General features: G+C 48.1%; 8 protein-coding genes across 8 annotated transcripts; 6 read left to right on the top strand and 2 right to left on the bottom strand.

Annotated features, from left to right (window-relative positions):
* Positions 1–763: 763 nt before the first annotated feature.
* Positions 764–3,139, bottom strand: FOBCDRAFT_293592 (bactericidal permeability-increasing protein; the record flags this gene model as incomplete). The annotated part of the gene is made up of 1 exon (XM_031184676.3): positions 764–3,139. The coding sequence occupies one exon, from the start codon at positions 3,137–3,139 to the stop codon at positions 914–916; it is 2,226 nt and encodes a 741-aa protein (XP_031040318.2). The 3' UTR covers positions 764–913.
* A 723-nt stretch (positions 3,140–3,862) lies between these two features.
* FOBCDRAFT_224103 (thioesterase-like superfamily-domain-containing protein) lies at positions 3,863–5,685 on the top strand. The gene is made up of 2 exons (XM_031184675.3): positions 3,863–4,399; positions 4,446–5,685. Exons 1-2 carry the CDS (start codon positions 4,109–4,111, stop codon positions 5,253–5,255), a joined length of 1,101 nt encoding a protein of 366 aa, XP_031040317.2. The 5' UTR covers positions 3,863–4,108; the 3' UTR covers positions 5,256–5,685.
* Positions 5,686–7,140: 1,455 nt separating this feature from the next.
* On the top strand, positions 7,141–8,088 carry FOBCDRAFT_201946 (uncharacterized protein; the record flags this gene model as incomplete). Its single annotated transcript, XM_031184674.2, has 1 exon — positions 7,141–8,088. The coding sequence occupies one exon, from the start codon at positions 7,141–7,143 to the stop codon at positions 8,086–8,088; it is 948 nt and encodes a 315-aa protein (XP_031040316.2).
* An 823-nt stretch (positions 8,089–8,911) lies between these two features.
* Positions 8,912–10,237, top strand: FOBCDRAFT_224100 (uncharacterized protein). Its single transcript, XM_031184673.3, has one exon. The coding sequence runs from the start codon at positions 9,016–9,018 to the stop codon at positions 10,108–10,110; it is 1,095 nt and encodes a 364-aa protein (XP_031040315.2). The 5' UTR covers positions 8,912–9,015; the 3' UTR covers positions 10,111–10,237.
* A 994-nt stretch (positions 10,238–11,231) lies between these two features.
* On the top strand, positions 11,232–12,090 carry FOBCDRAFT_274410 (cytochrome c oxidase subunit VB-domain-containing protein; the record flags this gene model as incomplete). Its single annotated transcript, XM_031184672.2, has 4 exons — positions 11,232–11,322; positions 11,406–11,498; positions 11,608–11,867; positions 11,929–12,090. The coding sequence occupies 4 exons, from the start codon at positions 11,232–11,234 to the stop codon at positions 12,088–12,090; spliced, it is 606 nt and encodes a 201-aa protein (XP_031040314.2).
* A 182-nt stretch (positions 12,091–12,272) lies between these two features.
* On the bottom strand, positions 12,273–13,511 carry FOBCDRAFT_224097 (uncharacterized protein). Its single transcript, XM_031184671.3, has one exon. The coding sequence runs from the start codon at positions 13,171–13,173 to the stop codon at positions 12,676–12,678; it is 498 nt and encodes a 165-aa protein (XP_031040313.2). The 5' UTR covers positions 13,174–13,511; the 3' UTR covers positions 12,273–12,675.
* Positions 13,512–14,607: 1,096 nt separating this feature from the next.
* Positions 14,608–16,594, top strand: FOBCDRAFT_37332 (nucleotide-diphospho-sugar transferase). Its single transcript, XM_031184670.3, has 5 exons — positions 14,608–14,983; positions 15,037–15,435; positions 15,489–15,575; positions 15,624–16,035; positions 16,085–16,594. Exons 1-5 carry the CDS (start codon positions 14,700–14,702, stop codon positions 16,427–16,429), a joined length of 1,527 nt encoding a protein of 508 aa, XP_031040312.1. The 5' UTR covers positions 14,608–14,699; the 3' UTR covers positions 16,430–16,594.
* Positions 16,595–17,101: 507 nt separating this feature from the next.
* FOBCDRAFT_224094 (Metallo-dependent phosphatase-like protein) lies at positions 17,102–18,314 on the top strand. The gene has a single exon (XM_031184669.3). The coding sequence runs from the start codon at positions 17,221–17,223 to the stop codon at positions 18,085–18,087; it is 867 nt and encodes a 288-aa protein (XP_031040311.2). The 5' UTR covers positions 17,102–17,220; the 3' UTR covers positions 18,088–18,314.
* The last annotated feature ends 1,181 nt before the right edge of the window (positions 18,315–19,495 follow it).

Below are 19,495 nucleotides of genomic sequence, written 5' to 3'. Positions count from 1 at the left end.
GGATGGAAAATCAATCAGCAGGGATCACAAGGGAGGAAACCCGAGAGGTTTTGGTCTAACAGAATGGATGCTCATGAGAAGTGAAGAAGCATCAATGCGGCGGGCAGAGTTTGTATCCTGGTCAGATCATATTATGCTATTGACCTGCTCAAAATAATCAAGCAGGTCTACTACTCAGCTTATACAGGTAGGCATGTACTATGCCTCGAGTAAATATCTCGTGACTGTCAAGTCTCCTCCAACCTCGTGACAAGACTATTCCACTAGAGCTGTCCCAGCCACAAGCCAACTCACACAGAGGTACAGTAGCAGCATGACATGGCTCATTACCGTCAATGCTCTAGAACTGCCACCTCCTCTTTTAACTGAAACCACTCCATTGGTATACCTGCAGTGCTGCACCATGCTCTTCTTCTACTGGACCCTCGACTCTGGGGATCGCCTTTAGAGCTTGGACGGAGGCGGCCGCTGTTTCTGGTTTTAAGATTGAGAAACATGAGAGATCACATCCCCTGGCACCAAATGCACACGCGTACATATGTGTATTCATGTACTGTGGTATCATTGGGATGTGTTTTGGCCATTCTAAGCGGAGAACTTCTTCTTAGATGCTACCTTGCCCAAATCTCACTCCCGATTCGACGTTTGGACGCTGAGCGTTACGACATTCCTGAAGCGGATACAACGGCATTACAGCTGTCCAATGCCTTCAGCTCATTTTGTCATGGACTTTCTAGACGCTTCAGTCATCATAAAAAATTTGATTCATCATGCGCCATCCTAACATGTGCCCTTTTGCCTGTAGCCTTGTTACCTCACCACCCTAAAACAAACTCCAGCAACTCCAACATGCCTCGCAAATCAGCTAATGAGCGTACCGTAACTAATATACATGATGCATCGCAAATCAACCTTAAACTCGGCTTGTGCTAACGTCAAAGATATCATTCTTCCATCCTCCCTGCTCATACTCAAAGAGCTTCTGCTCTGCATCCCTGCCTTCATCCTCCCACAGCTTGACCAGACTGCCAGGTGCATACCGCCCTTGGAACACGCCTGACCCTGCTTTGACGCCAACGCGGGCGTCGATGTCTGGGTCGGGCGCTGGAACGAGACGTGCAGCAACTGCTCGAATGAACGTCCAGAGGTCCTTTGGATCAGCAATTCGTGTGGCACGGAGACGCTCCCGTGCATAAAGCATTTCACGGTTCAGGAAGTGAAGACCTTCAGCGATTGAAGCTGCAATCTTGACCTCAAGAGCCTTGCGCACAATGGGCCGGACCAATGGCTTCAGGATCCAAGCGAGGCATGCAAACTTGGACTTGCTCAGCGTGTAATTAAGGTGGTGGATGCGGACCTTGACATCGCGTAAGGAGACGATCTGTTCCAGGCGATCCTTTCCAATTTCGAGGTCAAGAGTGATGTCCACGCCGCGCTTATCAAGGTGGAATCCTGCGATACCTTCATCAACCATACGGAAAAGACCAGAGTGCAGGCGGAACCAGTAACCCAGGTCGTCTGCTGCGATAGAGAGGCCAGACACAGTCACTTTCATCATTGATTTCATGGTAGATTGCGTCCCATGAAGTGCCTTTCTCACTTGAACATCATTGTAAGTTGAGATGTTAAGCTGGAAGGGCAGGAAGGAGCTTGCATTGATGGTGCGACCGGGCTCAAGGATGAGATTCTCTAGCAGAAGATCGATAGCGGGTGCTGATACTTCAACACGTGGAATGGGGATGTACTGAATAGCCTGGATGAGGAGAGGGACAAAGATGTTGATAGTGTCAGTGACCAGGTCGCTGTTAGCGTATTCGCCGGCCGGTGACAAGAGGAGAGCAATTCTTTCAGTTGTGTGGATGAGCTTCTTGATATCCTGGTCATCCAAGATTGAGCGGAAAGCGGCATACAGACTCGAAAGCAGGACGTCGAGATCATCTCGAATTGATGATTTGGCAGTCAGATCATTGGACTTCTTGCGCAGTTCCTGGAATCGTTCTTCGATGTTGTCAAAGAAATCAGGGTCGCTCAGCATATCCTGCACCAGATTGCCAATCTGTCGCACAAGCTCATCAAAGTTGGGGTCGGTTTTTCCATCATCGACAACGGCTTCGAAGGATTTCTTGACCTCATCCCAATGCTCACGCTTGCCGAGAGAAGTGATGAACAACCAGAAATTGTGGACTGCTTTGTCGGCCTCTGGGTTGGGCTGGGTGTCCTCCTCAACTGCTTCAACGGTTGCAGCGGCTGCGTGGGAGTAGGCGAGAAGATAACGTTGGATGAGCAGCGAGATTGTTGAAACCGACTCCTTGTAGTCCGTTCGTTTCCGGAGGTTCATCACGGTTTGCTTGAGGCGCTTCACAAGTGCACCACCTTCGTCCCCCTTCACATGTTCCTTGATGCTCTGCACCGCTCCGTCGGCCACTTCAATCGCACCATCTTTGACGGTTTCACCGACATCTACCACCTCATTCTTAAGATCTTGGTCCGAGGGTGGAGCAGGTGATTTGCCATTGCCATTTGCATGTTTAAGAGCCTCTTCCTCCTCCTTGGAGGGCTTGATGGCCTCGCCAGCTTGTTTAGAGACGTCGGACAAGGTGAAAGCAGTATCTCGAAGCACCTCTCTTCCAACAGTGCTAAGATCGGAAAGGAAGATGCGGAAATCGGAGTTGGTCAAGAGAAGCGATCCAACGGTCTGCAAGCTCTTGTAGGTTGCGACAGCATCGGCTCGGAACTTTGCCCTGGCAGCTCGTTGCTCAATATGTGCGACGTCGACATCCAAACGAGCTTTGGTAAGATACCAGATGAAGTCCTGAATCTGGTCCTTACTATTCTTGTGTTGCAACACCTCGATGAACTGTTTGATCCAGAGCTTGATGCTTCTGACCAGGGCTCGTCCTGATGGGCTCAGCTCTTGTCGCTCAGGGTTCAAAATCTGAGCCGACAGAAGAGTTCTCAAGTGGATGATAAGTTGTTCGTTTGTTGGCATATATCCTTTAGATATTGCGCGTAGCATTTGATATGTATGGAGCTTCTCATGAAGTCGCGTCTGCAGGCCGGTGTCGTCATTGTAACGCGGCAGCAGAGGTTCGCGCTCTGCGTCCTCGCGATTTTTACCAATGCCAAAGCACGACAGCATTTTGAAAGCTGCAGGCGCAAATTGCCTGGTGATAATCTAGAAAAGTCGTGCCTTTTTGTGGTTGGGATGACTCGTTAAAGAAGAGATTCATGCTTGATCATTTTTATAGTAGACACCCAAGCCAGTGATTAAAAGTGACGACGTCATGACTCTGCCGGAGCTTCAGGTCCTAGGCAGGCTAGGCTCACAGGTACAGCTGTAACACTTTGAGGCAACCACAACCCCTGTGAATCTTAGGGAGTTACAGTTGTACGAAGCTCAGTGCTTGGGTGATGCAGCTTATTTCGCAACCATGATGCATTTCTTTAGAATTTCGACCTGTCCATGATGAGAGGGACTTGTTAGGGAATGCATCTGCTAGTAACAAAGGCATTCAACTGGCATCATCTTGCATTTCTAGCAATCAGCAGCATAGCAATATGTGCTTTGAATCACGATTGGCATTTGAGATTTCAGTTCAATGATCGGACTAGTTATACTGTCTATTTGCTTGGGAGTGAAATGCTACTGACAGTCCAACTCGCCTATTGTCCCGAGCTTCAATGCTGCTAACCATAAGGCATTCCTCATGTGTTAACTTCAGTATCCCGATACATTGGAACAGAAATTTGTTTCCTGTAATTTCAGCCGCATTGGGCCATCTGATTCTCTATCAATTTCACTGTCTTTCACATGTGCTAATTGTCACTCTTATACACTTTATTATTAAAATGAACTTCCGGCGACCGGAGGACAATCGGCGGACCTCGGTATCATCAGCTGGTGTGGGGCCGGGTGTACTCAGCATCAACACCCGTCTTCTAACACTTCCTCAACTACAAGTCCAACACTGCGCAAAGCGAAACAACTCCAGGAGCTTAAGGGGGGCAAACACCGGAATTACCTTCAGACTTTGTCATTACCTGATGTCGCCCGCACAATCTTTTGAGACATTACCTTGAAGTTACATGTTCCGAAACTCCAAGCTCAATGAGCACACCTAAAGAATGGAAGCGACTCTCATTCCGAGAAGCCTTGGAGCTAGCCAGACTTCCGGATGATACATCGTCAACACAACAAGCAGTTCAGAGATTCATGAGTCGGCAGCCAGCTTGGACACCGGGACAAGAACTCCCCTGGGATGCTGTTGGTATTCCTCCGCCAAAGATCACAAGGGGAGCTTATGGCGCTGTCGTATATGCCCTATCAGCTCTTGCAGCGACCCGTGTAGTCGAAGAAGAAGACCATGGCAATGTAGACGAGAACAGACGAGGGATCCATGTATGTTGGGCCTGTTTATGGACGAACACAAACTTATTCTCTTTAGTCCATCCACGCCGTGTTCACCAATCCCGGACTCTCGGATCGCCCGTTCATCCTAGATGTATCCGAAGTCCATTCAAGCCGTTCGTTTTCTACGCGGCTAGTTCACGCTCGTCAGCCAACACAACCATCAAGTAACCTATCGGGCCCGTTTCCCGACTCGGATTCCGAAGCACCTCTCGGTAGCCCTTGTCTAACCAGTATCGTCACCTTCAAACGCCCAGTTTCCAGCTCCGATGAGGTCCAAGGGATCCCGCCACAGAAGAGATTCAAAGACATACTCTCATCACGCAAACCTGATCAGTGGAACCCATGTCCACAAGCCGACGTCGATGCTCTGAAAGCAAAGTTCCCCAATGAAGGCCACGGAGCATTCCCTATTCTCGACATGTACAAAGTTGACATGTCGGACTTCAACAAAAATAAAGCTATACCAGACCGGAGAGAACTGATCTACTACCGATTACTAAAACCTCTCCCAAAAGAAGACACAAACGCACACATCTTGTGTCATGCGTTCGAGGCAGACCGCAACAGTCTTTTCATGCTAGGCAACCATCTAGGCTATGGTCACGACCTGGGCATCGCAGCAAGCCTAAGTTATTCGTTCTACGTTCATGTCAACACTGATGAGGCTGTAATGGAAGGAGACGGATGGTGGATGCAAGAAGTCTCTTGGCCAAGATTCAGTGCTGGCCGAGGCGCAATGGAAAGCCTGATATGGAGTCCCCAAGGCAAGCATGTCGCGACTGGCTACCAGGATGGCATTGTACTGCCTATGACGGCCAAACCTGGGAGAGAGACAAAGCTGTAGGCTTTGTGATTAATGAGGACGTGGCTAGAGTTAAACATTATTGGCGATTTCAAGAATTTGTCATGGAAACACCATAGACGATACCAAAAACTACTTCAAGATGGTCCAGTTGGTTCAATTGTAGGATACCCCGGCATAGTGCGAATCGAGTGATCCTTTGTGTCTGACATTCGATCCCCCGGCATTCACTTGTGGTGTAGACTAGAGGCTCACCATCGCATCAGCTTCGCTTCCTTCCTCTTCCTTGTTATCCAAGTCGAGACGACGATCCCTCCTGGTGCTGACATCTCATATTGGTGAGGACTAATACAATAAAACGAGTCCACGACATGCTTCTTATAACATGGAAGTTTGAGATCTCCGCAGAAAAGGCACCCTAATCAATTAATTAGATACTTATCGAGATAGACCGAAATATCATTGTTAGGCATTTCTGTTGCTTCAGCGTATACGCTATCTGCTACATTTAACAGTTATCTATGTAGTTTCCTCAGATGCATGTCGCTGAATATAGATCAAACACATGGAACGTTCTGGACTACCGGCCAGATAGCTATACAATGCCTCGTTCCGCACATGACCCTGCCTCAATCCTACTACATCTTTTCAATCGCGTACCTTCGTCGCTACCCGTCCTCGTTCAGGAATACTTGATCACACTCTTCAATCTGTCTTAGTCTTGATGTCTCGTCCTCTTTAAACTTCATATCGCACCTGATCAAGTCTTTCATACACATTAAAGGGAAAACAACAGATAAACCCGAGTTTACCGCGGCCAAGAATTCCTGTTATATAAAAATAATTACAACCTGAAATACAATACCATATCAGTATAATATATATAAATATAATGAAGAGCTCTTGTTCAGATCCTTCTAGTCTTCGAACCAAATAGCATTGACGCGAGTTGGAGACACATAACTCCTTGTCATCGCATGGAGTATTACCTCAGTAGTTCACGCACCTCCTTAGCTATTGCTCATCAAGGTCAAGCCACTTACGGTGCTTGTCCAAGATAACACAAGCATTAAAGGCAGAGGATATCTTATAATTGTCTCCTGTTTGCCGTGGCAGTGACTCGCATCGCGAGGCTCCTTCCCATAAGAACCCTCCAAGTACAAGATCATCTTGAGCACTCGTCACATCTGATCTCTCCCTTGATATCAGAAACTCCTTCATCTTCTGGTATCAACAGCATCAAGTCAGAGAAAGATTTCGGCATCCAAACAACGGAAAGGCTGAGATTATTACTATAAACCCCAACAAACCTCAGAACAACATAAACATTCACCAGCTAGCGCACTCTCTATTTGGGGGTTCACTGTTCACCACTGGACGGCGATCTAGTCTATAAGAGAGGCATAATTCCAGCATCATAGGCTCTGATTCACTGTCAGTCGCGTTTGATCTGCTTGGCCTTGGTGCAAACTATCCTGCACCTTCTTCTTGCACCACCGGGTTTTGTTATTTAAAGGAGCACCGCCAAAGATTTTAATCTTCTACAACTTCTCTCTCTTAAACACATCACGATTCGCACATCACCCAACGCCTCCTATCCAGAAGTAACTTCATCTACACCTTTCAAGGTAAGTCGAGGATTTAATAATCTCTTTTAGCCCTCTTGATGTTCTGGTCTTGCCGCTACTCTCAGGTCTGACGAGAAGTTTCATCTCTTAAACCAGTTCTATTCTTTCTATTATCCACTGAACTCCTCTTATCCAGCCGTGTTTACTACCTTACTTAATACTAATTCTCTCCTTCTTACAGCAACTACTATCCTCTTGCTACCCCTGACCTTAGGTAGGTATTTAGCCTTATACTAATTCTGATAGGAGTTGCTAACTCCAGTGTTCAGGTTAGATCGCTAGTCAACTGATAAGGCAAGATGGGAGATCAAAGCCTAGCCTATAGTCATGAGACGGCTGTGTCATATGAAGCCGTGACCGAGATGCTTCGCACACCTTGGACTGACGTCTACAGCATCAGTCCAGATGGTCAGAAGTATATTTCACCGCAATGCCTTAACGGCACTCCTGTGCAAAAGATCACCGAAGACAGCGACTACTGGGTGCCAAGATGGTTCTCCCTTGAAGCCTACCTAGCACAAGAGGACTCGGAAGAAAAGAAGAAAAGAGAGTCAAAGGAACAATACCGAATTAACCCCCATAACAAAGATCTTGCTAAGAAACACAAGCTACATATGGATAATGTGTCTAAACAACGCAAGATCCGTGAAATTTTCGGCCACGATTCGCCATACCATCCGAACCAGCTCGTCTCCAAGCATCACCTACCGGCAGAAGGATTATGTGAGCAGGAATTGATGTATAAGCTTGCTTGCAAGGTGTCTGACTTGCGAGTTCTGCATGATAAAGGGGAGCTTGCCATGGACCCCTGGGATTTCCTCCGATGGCGGATTGCAAAGAAGATGCAGTCGATGTTCACAATGTCTGCTCAGAGCGGCAGGGATGTGATCAAAAGAATTGTATTCAGCATCTGTGAGGACTCAGGTTCAAAGAGTGCCTCTAAAATCTACGAGGACCCTACACTGCGCGCCGCTATCATCCGCTCAGCTGGCTATCAAGGTCGACTGGCCAGCTTCCGCAAGCCTGGGGACAAAAGCAGGATCACAAAGACCAAGACCAACACAGCCGGTATGGGAAGCATCATTCAACGGCGTTCAAAAGTCGACCCAATTCCGCCGGCACTCATTCGACAGTCAGCTCTCAGTCGGTCTGATAAGCGCCAGAAGAGGTCAAATCAGCCGTCGACATACGGAGGAGTGAATGCTTACCGGGCACAACAACAACAGAGAGATAACTCAAGGCTCTAAATTCACTTGAGTTTTATCTTCGAGCGTCGCGGGATAAAGGCATACTATCTTGATAGCTCGTTCTTATCCCAGGGGCATCCAGCCTTCTTTCTACCGCATCTATTCGAGAATCTCAAGCCTCAGTCATTGGGTCACTTTCGGAAGATGGAGGACATGTGAGGTTCGGAGGATGGAAGATGTAGATGGGGTTAATGGCAGTGGTCCATATTATTCCACTGGTCTATTCATTTGCGCGTTGCGCGTTCGGAGTTTGGAGAGGGTTTGTACAATAATTTGCTAAGGCATCCTTTTTGGAAGATGTTGAGCTGCTGCACGCATATTTACATTAATGCTATCTATGTTTACCTGCTCCGGTGCATGCATAACTTTAATTTAATCTTTCGTACGACTTGAAATGACTCTTCGATGAACATCTTGTCAGTGGCACGTCAAGACGACGACTGTTACCAATGTTTGTGTTGCCAGTATGATCTTGTGTCAGTGAACAACCCACGCCAAAGTCCGGAACTGGTGACTTGATGAAAATACACAGATTGACTCTCCTCCACTTACTAACTTGAAAGAGAGTGACAAACATTAGTCATTATCCCGTGAGGTTCTTGTAAAATTCTATGACCGGGTATGTCGGGTACATCGGATTGATGAAGGGGACTCTTTCGTAATGCGAAGTTGATCTATTCATATGATCTCGGCTTCTTACCGAAATGCAGTAAGTCGCAGATTAATTGTTCACATCTTCTCAAGCTCTTGGTTTCAACTGATTTATCATTTCCTGCGCACTCACATGATTGTGGCTTTCTTTCTCCAATCTCCAAATACTCAGTGCATCTCAATGATAAAAGTCCACGTTGAACAGCGGGTAAGACCAAACCATCGATCGAAAACAAAGCTGACCGACTGAGTAGAACAAGAGCATAAGATCCCGATATGAGTACGGCTCACGCGATTGCCAAAGCCAGTAAGGCTCGCTTCTTGAGCCAGTTCCCATGGACCATTTCACCTTTCATCATCGGCGCACCAATGCGCGTCATGTCAGGGCCTCATCTAGCCCTTGCGGTCTCCAAAGCTGGAGGCCTTGGGTTCATTGGGCCAGGCGCGAAGCCTGAAGATACGTCGAAGGACCTAGATACGGTGAGGGAGTTGCTACGCAGTTCACCTCCACAGACTCTGCCGTCCGCATTTCCATCCAAGGATACCCTTCCTGTTGGTGTTGGCTTTCAGCTCTGGAATGGCGATCTCAAGTCTGCTGTCAATGCTGTGCAAGAACACAGGCCCTGTGCTGCATGGCTCTTTGCACCGCGCCGAGGACAAGAAGAGCTTGATGAGTGGACATCTCAGATACGAAAAGCCCATCCGGAGATACAGGTCTGGATACAAATTGGCACCGTTCAAGAGAGTATTGAAGCTGCCAATAGTGCGCATCGCCCAGATGCGTTGATTGTTCAAGGCGCAGAAGCGGGCGGTCATGGTCGAGCCACTGACGGTCTGGGCATAATGACACTCTTTCCTGAAATCGCAGACCATGTCCGTGAGTCGGGCATGTCTCTATTCGCGGCCGGCGGCATCGCAGATGGTCGAGGCGTCGCAGCAGCCCTCTCACTTGGTGCAACTGGCATCGTAATGGGCACGCGCTTCCTAGCAGCAACCGAAACTCGTATCAGCAAAGGCTATCAACAAGAGATTATCCGAGCTAAAGATGGAGCTCAGTGCACCACCAGAACCATGCTCTACAACCATCTCAGGGGCACTATAGGTTGGCCAGAGCAGTATAGCCCAAGGGGTATCATCAACCAGAGCTTTCACGATCATCAAGCAGGCGTGGAATTTGAGGAACTGAAGAAGAGGCATGATGAAGCATTGAAGTCTGGGGATAAGGGATGGGGGCCAGAGGGGAGATTAGCGACGTATGCGGGTGCGGCTGTTGGGCTTATACATGATGTGCGGGATGCTGAGAATATCGTGAAGGGTGTGCAGGGGGAAGCTAACGAGGTTATAGCTGAGCTTGCGAACGATACTATGTAACTTATATCTTACATCTCTGCCGAGGTAGCTGAGAGGCCATGCATCTCTGCGTTGCAAAACGCAACTTTGGCCACGGTTGAGATCAAAAGCCATCTGATTTCCCGCTCTATCTGGATTTGACCTGAAACTTTTTTTCAATGCCTCTTAGTGCTTGTAGATGCTTCATAAAGCGTGATAGATATGAGTGTAGAGGAATGGGCAGTAAGTCCCTGGCCTGAAATATTCTGATAATCAGAGGCAGTCGACTGTCGACACTATTCTAACTGACAGAGGCCCGCGTCCATATCGGTTCTTACTTTAATTAATATACGGTGCATTATCAATTGAGTCATTGCAGTTAGAAGGTGTTTCGTTCATCAAGTAATCAATACACCTGAAGGCTCACTTAATGCCCCAACGACACAGCTATCAGGCTATCTCGGCTGGTTTCTTGCTGCCTCATAAAGAAACACATATGCCTCGATTATCCAACTTGTTCTAAGTGCTGTGCCCTCATGATAGAGAAGTAGAGGTCTCAAATAAATCAACTGTTCAAAGACATTTGGTACAAGTGAAACTCGTCCTTTTTATCGCATTCCAATCGACTATCAACTGGTAATGAGAGATGCCGATTGAAAGCAAGTATAAGTTTAATAAAGAGTGCCGGTACCTATTTGTTAATCAATCTCATGGAAGTAATAAGTAATGTGAGCCTCGGCAAACAACACGATCTCGGGAGGCACTGTAGCTGAGATTCTGACAGAGCGAGCGCAAGGCCCAAAAGAGTGCATATATGTAAATTGATGCTTTAATGACATCCTCTCAGCATTGCCCGTTATTTAGAAGCTATTCTTCCTCACTCAAATGCCAATTGTGACATTTTGCAAGCTCTTGAAGCCTTTGATGACGTTCCGAAACTCGCCTTAGCAATTGGGTGAACGTCAAGAGCCGGAGCTTTTGACAGATCACGTGGTCATAAATACAGCAACTCCAATTGGCCAATTCGCTCGCGAAGATGGGTCCATCTTCCAACTTCGACCCAAATCAGCCCATTCCTCACAAATCCCTCGACAACACCTCTCAGCCCATCCCGAGTCATCCTCAAAGCTCGACTCCATTGCCCGACGCAAACCATCAACAAGATGTTCCTGCAACGCTCCGCCCTCACTGCGGCTCGCCGCGCCGCCGCTCGACCTGCTGTCGCTCGCACCTTCACCACCTCTTTCGTCCGCCGTACGCATTTCCATTTTGCTCCTCCAGCCAGCCAATGGCGATCGTAGTATGATGGCTGACTAGTGTTTTTGCTTCCACTACAGGAGATGCTGCCCGTCCTGCCACCCCCAACGAGCAGGCCGCTGCTCTTGCTGGCACCGCCGAGAAGAAGGTTGGCTCCTACAAGACTCTGAAGGGTATGTTGCCCAACAATGCCGCCGCCGACTGCCTCAATGGCACCCCGTAACCTCGGCCGACAGATCGTGACGTGACGTACGACAATCGCTGACAAGCTTTCGTGTACAGAGATCCGAACTGAGGAGGACCTCTTCGGTCCTGGTGCCGCCCCCGGAACCGTCCCTACCGATCTCGAGCAGGCCACCGGTATCGAGCGTCTCGAGATTCTCGGTAAGATGGAGGGCGTCGACATCTTCGACATGCGCCCTCTCGACGCCAGCCGCCTCGGAACGATGAAGGATCCCATCATGGTCCGATCCGCCGGCGAGGAGCAGTTCGCTGGCTGCACTGGTTTCCCCGCCGACTCTCACAACGTCCACTGGCTCGGCGTGAGTCTTACCTTGAAATCCCGGACGGACGGAAATGAAATGCTGACATTTATACCTCCAGATCACCCGCGAGCGCCCCATCGAGCGATGTCCCGAGTGCGGCAGCGTCTACAAGATGGACTACGTCGGTCCTGAGGACGATCACCACCACCACCATCCTCCCGAGTTCGAGGAGCCCAAGACCTTTGCCGATTACATCAAGCCCGAGTACCGATACAAATAAATGCATTACATTACGCTGAGAGGTATTGAGGAGACTGGGTCGTAGCATTAAGGGAAAACTAGATGGATGTGCATGGTGCCCCCGGAGAGAGGAGCCGTTTTGTGTAGAATAGGGTGCCTTTATTCCCTGTGTCAATTTACTAAGTTAGCTTCCAGAAGTTGATGTTGACTATATATTGGGCTTGTTGTGTTTGTGACAATAGCAGTTTGATCCAATTGAGCTTGTATACATCAGGAATGACTTTCCAGGCTTCCATAGTCTGGGTATAGCTGGATTGTGATGTCATTTCGTGATACGGATGTGAAACATCCATTTGCGGTTATGAAACTCAATACTGCCAATAAGATGTGCCCTTTCCCAAGACGACGAGTATTCGACCGTACGTCTGGCGCACCCTCATCTATTTTCTGACTTCCAGTCCTGAGATTGTGGGAGTCTGGGCTCTCATCTGGTCGATGCTGGATATCAAAGTCGTGTGATAACATCGTATACCGGCTGTAGATGGATATATGAGTGGGATCCTTGTGGTGCTCATGGTAGCTCTGAGTGATGAGAAACGTGTGTCGTTGAGCTCGCTCATGGCGTTCAACCTTCATCTTCGTCAAAGCTCAGCTTAATCTTTTTGGCCTTCTTTTTGGGTTTGCGATTCTTTGCTGACTCCTTTTCGGCATCATCCTTCTCCTTTTTCTTGTCCTCTCCTTTGCCCTCATCCTTAGCCTCATCAGCAGCCTCGCCGATGACTTTTCCAACCTTTCGTTTCCTTCCTCCAATAGCAGCTTTGCTCTCTGACTCTTTGGCGGTTTCTTTCTCTGCTGCAGATTCCACGTCGTAATCTTCAGTGTCTTTGACAACTCCATCCTTGTCGACCTCAAGACTCACAACGTTTCCGTCTTCATCTACGACAAGCGGGACATCTTCTGCCTCCTCACTGCTGGAGCGCTTCTTAGCTGACCTCCGTTGCGCAGCGAGTAGTGGATCAGGCCCTGTAGCACCAGCAGCTTGAGCCCTTAGAGCAGCGAGGAATGGCGGTGCCGCTGCTTCGGTGTCGTAAGACAGGTTTTTTGAGTTGATTTTGGGTGCCATGTTTGGTGATGCATGAAACAGACTAGATACAGCTCTGTTTGTTATGGTTGGTTGAGCTGTAAGCGATTGGGTTGCGGCTCTTTGTCAGTGGGACGGGCTTCTTGACGGACGGGAGGATTCGTTGATCGCAGGCAGTTCTTGATGAAGCGGAATCAAGATTCAAGATCCAACCCCAGCCTAGACTCTTCTGAGCAATAGTGCAGCTGCATGCAAGCGCTAACTTAAGTTACACGTGGGTCTTGGAGCGACCTGAATTGAATTTCTTGCTTGCTTTCGCTTGTTCGTAGAAGCCTCCACATGAGTCTGTGGGTGACAATCTGGATGTGCGAACCTAATCTAATTATTTTTCTCCTTACAGGGAGTTTTCGTTTTCTTCATTTCAGGTCAGTCAGTTTTGCATCAAACGCATTTAGGTACATGTACCGGTTCAACGTGGGCCCTTATATCGGTGTCCGGTAGTGTTCCGTCCTTTTTGTTTGGTGTTTGATTGGATCGACGCTGTCATGATTCAAAGGATGAGCAAGCTATTGGCTCACGGACGAGCCCGTGCCCCCTGTAACGACCCGGGATCTTGGTGAATGTGCATGAATAACTGCAGTTGGTACAGCTCAAGCTACACCTGCAGTACCTCCCTGCTCCCCTACATCAGTCATTATCTTCAGTGGCTACAGACTCTGCTCACGGCCCCGTCATGTTTTGCGTGCTCCCACTTCCCACCCTCTCATGCTCTATCTGTCTGTGTCCTCTCCCTTATTTGCCTCTCTCTTATTCTTTTTTTGGGCATCCCTTTCAAGGCCAAGACCCTTAGTCTGAGTACAAGAGTCAGTCAGTCTCTACCGCCCTTGCTGTACATGTACATAGAACATGCAATGTAACTCATAACATGGATTCCCTCATTCATTGGTGATCTCTCGCTATCATCCGCCAAGAACAAGGAGTCTGTGCCCCACCGACCGTCTCTACCAGGTCGACGCGTCAGTAGTTTTTTGCTTGCTAGATCAAACTCTGGGCCTGCCTTTGGCTTTGACTTTGGTGGAATTTCTACTGTATTGCACTAGAATCAGGGAATGTGGTCCCTGCCGCTCATTACTTAATTCAAACCGTCTCCCTGTCTGTCTTTTAGAGATCCAATATCCCATCCCACGACTGCTTCTCCTTCAATGTTACGTCTATGGACGACGTGCGACGATACCATCGAAATCCACGAGCCACGACAACGATACCACGACCGTCTTCTCTTCTGCGATCACATTTGGCATAATTTTTTTTTTTACCTTTTTTAAACTTCCCGGTCCCACCTTGAAGATCGACCGAACTACCTACGGCTACCGTACAAGTTAATTGCCCCATCTACCAATACCGATCTCCCTCCCTGGCCTCCTATTCCTCGACCACGACCACATCTACAACTTCAATCTTGTCTTCGACGGCTGTCGCAGGCGCCACGATACGGCGCTTTTCATGTCCTCCAGACTCCGACTGTTACCGATCACAATACCTACCGCCGTGGTAGGATCTTCCTCGCCATGGACTTAATCAGGAGGGCCACCAAGGTGGCTCCCAGCAAACCTCCTCTACAACTTCCCCTCGACGAGAAGAGGGATTCCAAACATAACAAGTCGGTCGATTCTCGCATGGCCTTTTTCCGAAGACCCCTGCGATTAAAGGGGAACTCTACAATTTCCGTACCTCTGGGCGTGGTTGTCTTTTTTCCAATGCTTGTTTTAATCCTTATTTTTATTCTCTTCGTCAGCCATCCCAGTTCCCCCGGCAGGTTTCTGATACCAGGGGGTGCTCCCCCCAAGATGCGGTAAGTCTGATATCAGCATGCTTGGCATGTCAGATAGCTAACAGCCCAAACAGGAAAATCAGCGAAAAGTACGATAAGGTGTTCGTCGAGGGCTGCGCCCAGCCTGACACCAGCCAACCTCGAGCCAACGCCGCATTTGTGATATTAGCGCGAAACAAGGAGATCGATGGTGTTTTGCAATCCATAAAATCAGTCGAGAGACATTTCAATCGCTGGTATCATTACCCCTATGTGTTCCTCAACGATGGTGATTTCGACGACAACTTCAAGGAGGCTGTTAGAAACCACACCTCCGGAGATGTTGAGTTTGGAAAGGTTGGACCAGACATGTGGGGGTTCCCCGATTGGATTGACCCCAAGGTAGCTTCAGAGGGTATTGCCAAGCAGGGTGACGCTGCCGTCATGTACGGAGGCCTAGAGAGCTACCACAAAATGTGCAGGTTCTACTCTGGGTAGGTCGAGGTTCTCTTAGCGATCAAGGACAGCTTGACTAACAGCGCAATAGCTTCTTCTTCAACCACCCCTTATTACTCAAGTATGAGTGGTACTGGCGAGTCGAGCCCGAGATCAGCTACTTTTGCGACATCACATAGTACGTTCTTCTCTAGTAAGACGCAGTCGCATTACTAACTAGTTGCAGCGACCCTTTCCAGAAAATGATCGAACACAACAAAACATACGGCTTCACCATCGCCGTCAAGGAACTTCGAGAGACTGTCCCCAATATCTTTCGATACGCCTCCGCCTACAAGCGACTTAACAACATCACATCGAAGGGCTTGTGGGAAATGTTCGTCGAGCCACCAGAGGACGATGACGAGGACGCTTCTAAGGACAGCGATACCTCGCCAAATCCCGAGAAGAGTTTCTGGGATACCCTCACGGGTAAAAAGGAGAACATTGTCGACCCTGAGTCAATGGAGGGAGAGACCTACAACATGTGCCACTTCTGGTCCAATTTCGAAATTGCGAAGCTCAGCTGGTTCCGCAGCAAGGAGTACCAGGACTTCTTTGAAATGATGGACAGAAGCGGTGGCTTTTGGATGGAACGAGTATGCAAGCCAAAGTCCCCCTTTTTGTAACGATGCTAACATTGCTTAGTGGGGCGATGCTCCTATTCACTCCCTTGCCGCTGGCGCTCTCCTCGGGCCCCAGGATATCCATTACTTCCGAGACTTTGGTTACCGACATACAACGATTCAGCATTGCCCTGCCAATGCGCCGGGCAAACAGCTCGAACGTGAGCCCTACCTAGAAAAGACAACATTCCCCGAGTATAAGAGATTTGAGGAAGACGATTACTGGGAGCATTGGGACGACGTGCAAGAAGGTGGCATTGGCTGTCGCTGCAGATGTGATACAGACGTTGTCGACGTTGAAGGCAAAGAGGGATCATGTCTTGCAGAATGGGTCGACGTTGCTGGCGGCTGGGAGCATCCGTACTAGGCCACTTTAGACTTGAGCTGTCTTGAGTATGGACTCTAACAAACGGATCATCATCAGCATTCGAGCACTGCAATTATCAACCAAACATCAACGGCGCTTCGGGGGCATAAGCAACTTCATTCGACTAGGTCAAAGGGATTATTACACATTCGGGGACAGGGAAAATAAAAGAGGGTGCGGCGTTTTGTTTTTGTCCCGAGCATCCTGCCTTTGCTTTAGCCATGGCCGGGATACTCGTCTATCATTGTACTAAAGGGATAGGGCACGCGCATCGTGGGGAATCTGCTGCATACACGGTTTGGGAGGTCTTTGTCAAGATGATCTAAGAGATGATGGATTTACATTCTACTCTAGATGTCAGAGAACCCGTTGGTATTAATGATACATGTAGGATGAGGACCGGCTCATTCTACAACCACAGAGAAGTGGTTTTGTTGCATGTCTCTTTTGGTGGTATTATGCATAAGTGATCGCCCTGACCTTAATTTATGGTTCTTACTACTGCAAACCTTGAGCCTCATGCACCCATCCCTTAAGTGTGTAGATTCCGCGGTAGCGTAGGCAGATTCCCAGGGGCTGAATGGACGTGGCGTTGGAGGCCCCGGTCTAGAGAGCACTGCCCTCAATCAGCTATAATTCTAGACCCACCAGTTCATGGAGGGTTGGCCAAGTCCTATGTATAAGAGTCCTAGAAACCACAAAGAGAAGTCTGCGCCAATATCATTCAATTCACGGGTTGTTCTCTATTCTATTCTATTCTCGTCACACAAACCATATCAGTTTCGGTCACAATGGATGCCTTAAATCGTGTCTCAGAATATCTCTTCGGCCCTGCGATTCCTCATCGAGAACCATGTGGCCGAGCAGTACAAATCATGTCGGATCTTCATCTGGAGCTAAATCGACAATACGCAACGTTTGACTTCCCTGTCAAAGCACCTTTTCTCATTCTTGGGGGTGATATAGGCCGTTTAGTCGACTACGACATGTTTCTTCCTTTCCTCGCACGCCAAACAGAACGCTTCGAGAAGGTTTTCTTAGTTCTTGGCAACCATGAGTTCTATGAGATGAGCTATGAGGACGGTATTGAAAAGGCGAGGGAGCTGGAGAAAGAAAAGTCTCTGAAGGGAAAACTTGTGGTTTTGGATCGAAATCGCTGGGACGATCCGGATTCGAAACTCACAATTATCGGCGCAACATTATGGTCGAATATCCATTCTTCAGCAGCTGAGACCATTGCCCTCCGAGTATCAGACTACAAACTTATTAAAGACTGGACCGTCGCCAAACACAATGAGTGTCACGCCCGGGATCTCGCCTATCTCACAGAGACCATATCCGAGCTCAACAACCTTCCAGCAGAATCTCAGAGAAATGTCTTAGTGGTAACGCACCACGCACCCTGTGTAAAAGGGTCTTCGAGACCAGAACATGCGAATGCACCGTACAAGACGGCGTTTTCGACGGATGTTATCCAGGCGAGGGAGTTTATGCGTGGAGTGCAGGTTTGGATGTTTGGTCATACGCATTATACGACGGAGTTTAAGAAGGGTGGTGTGAAGATTGTTGCGAATCAGAGGGGGTATGTTTTGGGGTATAAGGGCCCGACGTTGGAGAACACAAAGGGTTTTGATGATGAGAGAGTTGTAGAATTGTGAGTTGGGATAGACTGGTTTCTTGCGCTTATATGGTGTCGGGTATTTGCTCTCGAAGAGCTTGGAGTTGGTATACTGAGTTAGTTCATTCATTGATACATTGCAAAGTCGTTTGTATGTATATAATCTATACATTCAAGGCCGTTTATATGTCCCGAGCATATGCCATCAGAAGCTCATGATCTAAGGTCCATCTCGAGTCATGGGGCGGCAAAGTTGGTTTGAGTAAACAATAACTTCCGGATGTTCAAAAGGGTCATACAAGACCTGGGGTAGGTCCTGTATCCAGAGGCTTAAGAGTCGTTCTGTTATGCCCAGACACGCACTCGAGCAGGTTACATCTCTCAAATGCATGGAGATGGGCTGAGTCAAGGCGAAGCCCCAGGCCGTGCCTTGTATGGTATTTAAGCAAAATTCATCAGCTTTACAACCCTTGCGCTTCTATCTTCAGTCAATCCTCAATTGAGTGTTGGTTGTACATGTTTGATACCCCTGCTGTTGTTGTTGTTGTTGTTGACTTATAGATTCATGCAGTTAAGAGTGTGCCTTGGGCTATGCTTGAATACAAGGATGATGAAAGTACAGAGATGTTCAATTCACTTAAACTTACAGTTTAATACCTGATGGTATATATCAGTGTTCCCCTCATTGTTTGGTCTATTTTGCATATCGTCTCACCTGCACGATTTCCGCAACCAAACAGCTCCATGAGTATTTTGTTGAGTAAGTACGCATCCGCTGACACCCACAATGTCAACCGGAATATCTAATCTTTACTATAGTCATTATTTGAGTACAAAACTAAGAGACAGAATCTCCTTCGAGGTGATAGTTGTGCTAGACTTCCATCAGTCAAGCATCTCAACGTACGGGTCATTCACAACGAAACTGGGCGTCTTGAGCTGAGACAACGGAAGCCAGCCAAAAGGCTTATACAATACTTGTTTAATCGCTGTCTCTACAAAGTTTATCTGGCCAGCCTTGAACACAGCTATATCGATCGTTCAAATGGGCACCATGATGTCCAAGCACCACCGGGCTACTGATGATGACCCAGCGAATCTTGTATCCGATCCAATGTTTTTATTTCTTGTGATTGGTATGCCTCTTATTGCATTGTTTCTCATTTGGGTGCTGCTTGGCTATTTATAGACGCAGAAAGAGAATCAAAAGAGCTCAGCGCGCTGCTAAGGCAAGAGAAAGACTCGCAAGCACGGCTGGGGATACGCAAAGCCTGGGAGGAAGGACTCTCTGCAACTGATTATCGTGTTCTCTGTTCATGAATGTTTCATAATGAATGCTATATGGGATTAAGATGTTCAGGTGAAAGATTTGGGCTCTGTGGTTGATGTATTGGAGGAGTAATGTGTGTAAGTGATATCTTTGAGGGAGGTTCAACGGCTCCCTCTTT

This window comes from Fusarium oxysporum, chromosome V (assembly GCF_013085055.1).
Source record: "Fusarium oxysporum Fo47 chromosome V, complete sequence".
Classification (NCBI taxonomy): Eukaryota; Fungi; Ascomycota; class Sordariomycetes; order Hypocreales; family Nectriaceae; genus Fusarium; species Fusarium oxysporum.
Note: the sequence above shows the minus strand (reverse complement) of the source record. Positions and strands in the feature narration are given on the sequence as shown.